Source organism: Tursiops truncatus, chromosome 4, assembly GCF_011762595.2.
Source record: "Tursiops truncatus isolate mTurTru1 chromosome 4, mTurTru1.mat.Y, whole genome shotgun sequence".
NCBI lineage: Eukaryota > Metazoa > Chordata > Mammalia > Artiodactyla > Delphinidae > Tursiops > Tursiops truncatus.
In genome coordinates this window covers 47,525,554-47,534,884 of record NC_047037.1, presented here as the reverse complement: position 1 = coordinate 47,534,884, position 9,331 = coordinate 47,525,554, and the positions used below count along the sequence as shown (strand labels likewise).

At 46.5% G+C, this 9,331-nt stretch overlaps 1 protein-coding gene and 1 non-coding gene across 2 annotated transcripts; one reads left to right on the top strand and one right to left on the bottom strand.

The window, feature by feature from the left end:
* Positions 1-459: 459 nt before the first annotated feature.
* TRNAV-AAC (transfer RNA valine (anticodon AAC)) lies at positions 460-532 on the bottom strand. The gene has a single exon. It is a non-coding gene; the product is annotated as a tRNA-Val (tRNA).
* Positions 533-1,989: 1,457 nt separating this feature from the next.
* Positions 1,990-7,558, top strand: ACTRT3 (actin related protein T3). The gene is made up of 3 exons (XM_004323145.4): positions 1,990-2,228; positions 2,809-3,741; positions 7,172-7,558. Exons 1-2 carry the CDS (start codon positions 2,029-2,031, stop codon positions 3,725-3,727), a joined length of 1,119 nt encoding a protein of 372 aa, XP_004323193.3. The 5' UTR covers positions 1,990-2,028; the 3' UTR covers positions 3,728-3,741; positions 7,172-7,558.
* The last annotated feature ends 1,773 nt before the right edge of the window (positions 7,559-9,331 follow it).

Below are 9,331 nucleotides of genomic sequence, written 5' to 3'. Positions count from 1 at the left end.
AATTGAGAGACATATACATATGACATATACACACTCCCAAAAGTAAAGTAGATAGCAAGTGGGAAGCAGCTGCATAGCACAGGGAGATCAGCTCAGTGCTTTGTGACCACCTAGAGGGGTGGGATAGGGAGGGTGGGAGGGAGACGCAAGAGGGAGGGGATGTGGGGATGTACGTATGCATATAGTTGATTCACTTTATTATACAGCAGAAGCTAACACAACATTGTAAAGCACTTATAGTCCAATAAAGATGTTAAAAAAAATAAAAAGCAAACATAAGGAATATCACAAGACCCTGTTTAAGTGGACGTAAACAGGGGGAAAAGGAGTAAAGAAAAATAAAATAAAAAGCAAACGTAAGGATCATCACAAGACCCTGTTAAGTAAGTGGGCAAACATAAGGAGCATCATAAGACTCTGTTAAGTAAGTGGACGTAAACAGGAGAAAAATAAGAACACTGTTTCCGCCCGGTTTCGAACCGGGGACCTTTCGCGTGTTAGGCGAACGTGATAACCACTACACTACGGAAACCCGCTTGTCAGCACTGGCTGAGAAACTCCTTGATATCGCTGTTGTAACGTGCAATTCACGAGCGCTTAAAGGTAGGGTTAGCGTAACTTTTAATAGAAAGAACAATGAAACCAAAAAAAAAGGAAAAATAACCGTATGTCCAGTTGAACAGTATTACCATTTCAAAAGTTGGAATTTGCATACACTTTTTGCAAAGCCCCTAGTTAGAAATCGGGCACCCGTTGGTTGCACTTTTTTGCGGTTTACTTTCTTCTACGGAAAAGAAGTGTTATATTTTGCGTTACTCTGTTGAGAGTACCGGATGAGTTTCAGGGCTTTGGCGGGCTAAGAAGGGCTGGCCGCACGCGAATCCCGGAGTCCCGGCTCCCGCAGCGGGGCGCAGCTCCGCGCAGCACCAAACTCCCTAGCTGTTACTTAGCTAGCGAGAAAGCGATCCTTTCAGCCTCTGGTGGAGGGACTTTTGAATTTCCTCTGCTCTGTACTTGTTTTAGACGGCACTTGTTTTAAAATCTTCTACAGGGTGTGCAAAATTGAAGAGGTTAAAAAAGAAAATCAGACATCGAGATGCACCTTTTTGGCACGCAACATGAATAAATTTTTCTAAGCCTGAGCTTCATATGACCTAAGGAATATCGTTTTTCCTGCAAAGAGACAGACACATCCTTATGCCTAAAAATCAAGAATTTTTAGGGAATGAGAATGAGCTTCCATATTACACCGGGGGCGGGGGCGTGGGGTGGGTAACCTGATGGGATTTCTTAAAAAATTTAAAAGTGAGATTATACTTTTTTGGTTTTGAGTACATTTTGCTTAGAAAACACGGGGAAAGAAACACAACAAAGTACTGCCCAGAATATATAGAAATAATAATAAAAGTATTTAAAACCCACTTTAAGTCCTAGCACTTTTTCCCTTTCTCTTTTTACAAGTTGACGAAATTCTCTTTTTAGAAGTTCAGAAGCATGAACCGTACCTCCCCCGCTACGACACTTTACCCTGTCAAATCTCTCCACCTTTTTCCAGTTTCGAGGGCGCATTTCAGAGCTTCCCGCAGGCCCTTGGACAGACATCTACTAACCAGAATGTAATGACGTTGAGAAATAAAACTGTTTTTATGGCTCATCGAGGTATTAGAGAAAGCCTCTTGTGAAGGGTTAGATTTGTATCTAGCTTTCTGGGAAGAAAGTCAGGTTTTCCTGATATTGGTATTCCCGGATTCCAAGGGGGTGAGGAGTGGCCCAACCCGGGTGAGACGCAATCGTGGGTGGCACTTTAGAGTGCACCTTGCATCCATCGAGTCCCCGGCCTGGGACTCCCCCCCGCCTCCCCGCCAGCCCCCGGCTCCCTCCAGCCCGGCTCAGGCCCCGCGGGGCCGTGCCGGGGTCTCTATGACGCGGCGTTCCAGGTCGTCTGACCGGCACATCACTTTCCGCGCTCCCCGCCTAGCCCGCAGCCAGGGCAGCCCGAGCGGCCGGGCGACAGGAGGCGGCGGCGTCATGAGCTACTACCAGCTACCGGTGGTGATCGACAACGGCTCAGGAGTGATCAAGGCGGGCCTGGCTGGGTCCCGGGAGCCCCAGTTTGTCTACCCGAACTTTATAGGCCGCGCCAAAGGCCAGACATGGGGGGCAGAGGGCGCGCAGGAAGTGTGCGTGGGAGACCAAGCTCAGCAGCGGAGAAGTGCAGTTTCCATCAGGTACCGCCTTCTCCCGGCGGGCAGGACCCGCGTGGAGGCAAAGTAGGGGGATCCCAGAGGAGAGGCCCAACACTGAGAGAAAGGATAAGAAGTGAGGAACAGGAAAGTCTCTGCCAGCTATCATTATTGCAAACGCTCGAGCCGCAAATCTCTGAGGGTACCACATACCTAAAGAGTGAACATTGCTTGCTCGCTGTATCTATTCAAATGTATTCAAACGTACAAACACAGTTATCGTTCATAAAATACAAGTTCATTTAGGAATGTTAATTCAAGGTACCTTTGTCTTCCGGGCTATTTGTTTTCAACTAACTGATATTAAAACTGTGAAGATTTCCCTATATATATATTTAAAGTCAAAAGGGGTATTCCAAAGAGGCAGGGAAGATGGAAAGCAACAAAAATTGCAGAGGAAGGTAGCTGGGCTATCTTTTGCTGGCAGTTACCATCTCTGAGAGGCTCTGGCGGGCACTGCCCATAAAGTGCTACTGGTAATAAATACGGGGATTAACCCATGTTTGAAGAGAGTAGACACTGGAAAAATTTAAAGCTGCCATTTATCTTATTGCTTTTCCTACAGCTACCCAGTGGAGCGTGGTCTCATTACTTGCTGGGGGGACATGGAGATCATGTGGAAGCATATCTACGACGATAACCTGAAGCTAAAGCCCTGTGATGGCCCAGTCTTGATTACAGAGTCAGCACTGAACTCACTGGCCAACCGGCAACGGGTCACTGAAGTGTTTTTTGAGCATCTGGAGGTTCCTGCCTTCTATATGTCCATCCAGGGGGTGCTAGCTCTCTTTGCTACTGGCCTCACAACTGGCTTTGTGCTGAATTCAGGTGCTGGGGTTACCCAGTGTGTACCCATCTTTGAGGGTTATTGTCTGCCTCATAGTGTCCAGCAGCTAGATCTGGCAGGTCTTGACCTTACCAACTACCTCATGATGCTGTTGAAGGAGCACGGCATCATGCTGCTTAGTGCTTCAGACAGAAAGATTGTCACAGACATTAAGGAAACCTATTGTTATGTGGCAATGAACTTTGAAGAGGAAAAGGCCAAGAAAGCTGATTGTATAGAGAAGGTTTACCAACTACCTGATGGGAAGACAATCAAACTCCATGACCAGCTCTTTCATTGTCCAGAGGCCCTCTTCTCTCCAAGTCTCCTGCATCTTGAGACCCCTGGCATTGATAAGATGTGCTTCAGCAGCATAATGAAATGTGATACAGATCTGAGGAATTCCTTTTTCTCCAATATTATCCTTGCTGGGGGATCAACCTCTTTCCCTGGTTTAGATAAGCGGCTAGTTAAAGATATAGCAAAGGTGGTGCCTGCCAACACCCCTGTGCAGGTTATTGCTCCCCCAGAAAGGAAAATATCAGTGTGGGTGGGAGGCTCTATTCTTGCATCCCTCTCTGCCTTCCAGCACATGTGGATCACCGCTGCAGAATTTAAAGAAGTCGGACCCAACATAGTACACCAAAGATGCTTCTGAATACAGATAAAATGGTTAGAAGAAAATGTTTTGAGTACATGTGACAGAAAACTTTGGATATTATATGTTTCTGGGAGAACAAAATATTTCAGTTATTGGAAGGTCCATGTCTCTGTTGCATTTCTATAATGGGGGAAAATAATGATGAAGCAGTCAAATAACATATTTATTGAGTAGAACCAAATTAAATGCTAGAGGAGACATTACTCTTTTAATTTTATTTCTTTGGCTGTGCCGGGTCTTAGTTGTAGCAGGTGGGCTCCTTAGTTGCAGCATGCATCTGGGATCTAGCTCCCTGACCAGGGATGGAAGCTGGGCCACCTAACATGGGAGCATGGAGTCTTAACAACTGCACCACCAGAGAAGTCCTGAGAAGATGTTATTCTTTACCTTGGAGATCTTACACTTCCTTTGGAGGGAGAGAGCAATTTGTGGTACAACATGATATGTGCCAAATGAGTGATACAGATTGAAGGTTGTTGAAGTTTATGGAAGGAAGTTTGCTATAAGGGAAGATTTCATAGCAGAGGTATGCCATCATGAATAGGGTGGTATTAGGATGGGTGTGGGAGCATAATAAAAGAGGGCAGATATTCAGAAGAGCATAGTGGAAATGAGCAAGAAGCTAGATAGGATGAACAAAGCATACTCAAGGCATGTTTAATACACTGGTTTTGTTAAAAATGAAGAGCTCATATCGAGCAGACTAAGAGCAATGACTAGGAAGGTAAATTAAGGCCAGAGACTGGAAGGCTTTGTTTTAAATGTCCTATAGGCAAAAAGGAGCCTTTAAAGATTTGAAAAGAGGAGACATAAGGAAATTAAGATGAATGTGGTAGTAGTTTGGAGGCTAAATTGGACTGCGAAAGGCCCTGGAGATTCAGTGATCAATTAGAAAGTTGTTAGTGTAGATATAAAGTAGTCAAGTCTTATACTCAAGATTATAAGCAATAGGAATTAAAAAGAAGAAATTATGAAAAACTGACAAGTCTTGGTGCCTAATTAGTTATGAAGGGGAAAGAAGGGTCTGAAATGACGAAGGTAGCTGAGAGAATGATGGCAATGTTGACATAACTCAAAGTATGTAGTATCTGCTCTATGGAAAGCACTGTGCTAAGTGCAGTAAGTGCTAAATCAGGAGTCAGATTGTGTCCTTAAGAAGACAGCAGTCCAGTGTGAGAGGTGAAATTCATACTTTAATTGCAATAATATAAGGTGGAAAGTGATTTAGTGTTCTAAGAGAATTATAAAATGGGACTTACAGGACTTCCCTGGTGGCGCAGTGGTTGAGAGTCCGCCTGCCGATGCAGGGGACACGGGTTCGTGACCCGGTCCAGGAGGATCCCACATGCCGCGGAGCGGCTGGGCCTGTGAGCCATGGCCGCGGAGCCCGTGCTCCGCAATGGGAGAGACCACAACAGTGAGTAAGCCCGTGCAAAAAAAAAAAAAAAAAAAAAGGGGACTTACAGGAGGGAAAACAACTTGAAGGCTTTTGGGGACTGGGCTTGAAGCTGAAATTTAAACCTAATAGAGTGCCCGTCCTTCTGAATTTAGGGGCAGTATATGTGGGTTCAGGTCCAGGTCCTGCCACCTACCCGCTGCATGATTTAAACAAATTGTTTAAATATTTTGAAGATCAATTTCCTCATTGATAAGTGGGGTTGCTAATCCTAATCCCTATCTGTCTCACAGGGTCCTTATGAAATACAAATGAGATAATGTCTCTATGGGAACTTTCACAATGTTATTTTTTGCTTATAGAATTAGACTATTTATAGGTCCAGCTCATGCTACTTCCTCCATAGTCAAAATCGATTATTTGTATCCTTCAGCACATTATATTACTTGTACTTTTATTGACCATTTAATTTATGCAGCCTTATCTTTTGGTTTGCTTGTCTTTCTCCCTTACTAGATATGTTCTTAGAGGACAGGGATTGTGGGCTTTCTCTTTTCATCTCTGTCCCCTTCCCTGATGACTTCTGTGGTGCACTCCCAGTAGATATGCAGTTATATAGAATTGACCAGAAGCACACTGATGGCAGAGGGAACATGAGGGCAAAGCCTCCAAGGTGTAAAAATCATGGGCATGTACAAGCAGCAGGAAGTAATTCAGTTTGGCCTGAAGCATTTGTGAAGAGGTGCATTTCATTTTTTGACATGTGTTTATCATTTTAGTGATTGTAAGCAAAACTACTAGATTGGATAAGGTGTAGAAAATGATTATCTGAGAGCAGTTTGAATAGTCGATGCCGTACTCACTAGAGTCACAAGCACTGTAGAGAGAATTGTTGCAGGAAGGGGGACCCCTTCTTCCAGGGCCCGAGAGTGGGCTCTTGTCTAACACTCGGAAATGAATAGTCCGAGGAGACACACATGCTGACAAAGCAAGAGGCTTTATTGGGAAGGGGCGGCGGGGCAGAGAGCAGCAGGGTAAGGGAACACAGGAGAACTGCGCTGCCACGTGGCTCGCAGTCTCGGGTTTTATGGTAATTGGGTTGATTTCTGTGTTGTCTCTGGCCACTCACTCTGACTCAGGATCCTTCCTGGTGGCACACGCATCACTCAGCCAAGATGGATTCTAGCGAGAAGGATTCTGGGAAGTTGGTACAACACATGGACTGGAGTCTCCTCTCTCCTTTTTTTGGGGGGGCGGGTGGTTTGCGGGCCTCTCACTGTTGTGGCCTCTCCCGTTGCGGAGCACAGGCTCCGGACGCGCAGGCTCAGCGGCCATAGCTCACGGGCCCAGTCGCTCCGCGGCATGTTGGATCTTCGCGGACCGGGACACGAACCCGCGTCCCCTGCATCGGCAGGCGGACTCTCAGCCACTGCGCCACCAAGGAAGCCCTCCTCTCTCCTTTTGATCTTCCCCAAATTCTTCCGGTTGGTGGTAGCTTATTAGTTCCGCATTCCTTACCAGGACCTCCTGCTTAAGATAGCTCTTGCAAGTGGTTACTATGGTACCTGGCCAGGGCAGGCGGTTTCAGTCAGTGGTTCCCCTAACAGAATGATCCCAACCCCCTCACTTTAGAATTCTTAAAGTGCTTTTTTCCTAAAAGAAGTTTCGGCTAACCTGTTTAGATACATTTATCTAATTTAAACTTCAACATCCCAGAGAGATGGGCAAAACAAATAGTATTTCCATTTACAAATTAAGAAGTTGAGATGTAAAGAGGTTAAGAGATGTAAATTTAAAGTGTTCTCCAAAGTAGCTTGCTAGATTAGGCAGGGGCATGGTCCTTAACTGTGGTTTCTTAGGCAGTTAACCCAACAACTAGCCTGGAATATTCTGTACAGACTCTAGCCTCTTCATTGGGGTCATGGATGATCCTTTTCAGGTAATCTAGGGAAAGGAAATAAAATGTGAAATTTGCGTTTAGTTATATTTTCCCCTATCTTAAACCATATCGAACCAATCCCCTTAACATTTTACTTTTCTTTCAGATCGCGGTGCCGCTAGCGACAACTCCATGAAGTTCACCCAATTGAAGAGTTCAACTTTTAAGATTAGCCAGTTATATGAAAAACAGCATGTACCGGCCAATATAAAAACCTGCTACAATTTATGGTGCATTGTTCTTTTTTAACACTATCACGACACAACATTAAAGCAAAGTCAATGACTGAAAAGCCTTTATTTCCTAATAAAAGGGAGATTCAGTCCTCAATGTTGAGATCGAGAAGAGAGTAGTTATACGTAATAAAACAACCTCTGCTCAGGAAGGGAACAGGTCAGGATCGCGGAGGCAGCCCAATGAGCCAAGCCAAGATTCTGTTCGGGAATCTATTTTGGTAAAGTTCTCTAACGAACGTGATGATCCGAACTGAGAATTTGGCCCTACAATTTTTGTATGAACTCCATTTCTTTAAGATAGTAACGTGCACCTCGCCTGGTCTGTAAGAGATGGAAAACAGCGCTAAAAAGCATTCAAGTTAGTTTTCAAATTACAAGTTAATACGTCTGAAGAAAAGATCCAATCTTCCCGTAAGGAACATGTGGGTGGGGCGGCGATTGTCCTCATGGCGGGAAACAGAACTTTTGAAAAAAAAAAAATTTTGCGAGACCGGTTCTCGCGAGAGCCGCGGCGGGCTGGCCCCAGCCAATCCGCGCAGGCGGCGGTCACTCCCTTTATAAGGAGACGCTGGAGGAGGCGCTGTGGGTTGCGGAGGGTGGGCCCGGGAGTGGTGGCTGCCATTTCGTGTCTAACCCTAACTGAGACTGGCGTAGGCGCTGCGCTTTTGCTCCCCGCGCGCTGTTTTTCTCGCTGACTTTCAGCGGGCGGAAAAGCCTCGGCCTACCGCTATCCACAATCCAGACCGAAGCAAACAAAAAATGTCAGCCGCTGGCTCGCTCACCTCTCCCGGGAACCTGCGTGGCTCGCCCGCCCAGGCCCCGCGCCCCGCCTGAGGCCGCGGTCGGCCGGGGCTTCTCCGGAGGCGCCCACTGCCGCCGCGAAGAGTTGGGCTCTGTCAGCCGCGGGTCGCTTGGGGGGCCGAGGCGAGGCTCTTACCGCAGGGAAAGGAACGGAGCCGGTCCCCGCGCGCGGTGCGCTTCCCTGAGCTGTGGGACGTGCACCCGGGACTCGGCTCAGACACTTGCAGCCGGAGGAGCTGCGGGGGTGGGGCGCGGGCAGTCTGTTTTCTCCCTGGGAGGGACTCCGTTGGTGCGCGTCCGTCTTCCCTCGCCGTCAGTGGTGGGCCTGTGGGCCTCCAAACTTGCAGATTGGACCACAGTGCGTGCAAATCAACTGTCAGAAGGACACGTGGAGGCACCTCCAAAATTGGTCCCAGTGAATGGGCAGTGAGACGAATAGCCAGCTGGCCGTTCCTGTGTAGGGCTTTTTTGTCCTCCCTCTCCTCTGGTTTTGTTGCCCTTTATCATAGTATCACAACGCAGTTCCTGCTCTGCGGATTTTGTCGAGGTTTTTGCCTCTTCCAAAGTATATCCCGATCAGTCCCGACAATCGGGTATGGAAGAGAAGTGTTTTTTTGTGAGATTATTAAACACTTAATATTTGTTAACTGGAAGATCTAGTCTGTTCTTAAAACAGTGGAAATTCTGTTCCTTAATGGTCGTTGCTTTTCATCTTTGTCTCCGTCTTTGGGTGCAAAGTATTAAGTGGTGACGGAAAAGTGTACGAAGAAATATATATCCCACCCCCACCCCCCCCAAGAATTGGGTGAGGTTTCTTTGCCAAGGGGGGGGGGGGGAGAAAAAGGCCCATTAGGAAACAATCAACAGGTCATTCTGCCCATTCGTCTCCGAAATCTAACTTCCAGGTTTATGTGGGAATTGAAGTCAGTGCCTTCACTTCCTTGAGACAGCTCTTCTGGCGGCAATTGCTGGGACAGAGAGTACCCTGCAGCCTGAATTGTAAAGGCAAATTATCAGTGTGATATCCAGCCTGGAGCTGGACCCGACAATGGAAAAGAAAAATCAGGACCATGTCAGTATCTACATGAACATGTCTAGCATTTCATCCTGTTGCCTGAAGTAGGTCCCTCAGTGTCGTCTAATACAATTCTTAGCTTTCAGTTAAGAAATGTGAAAAACCTGGACTGCACTGTTTCTGGTAATGTTCTCTAAGAAGGAAAAAGTTTTCC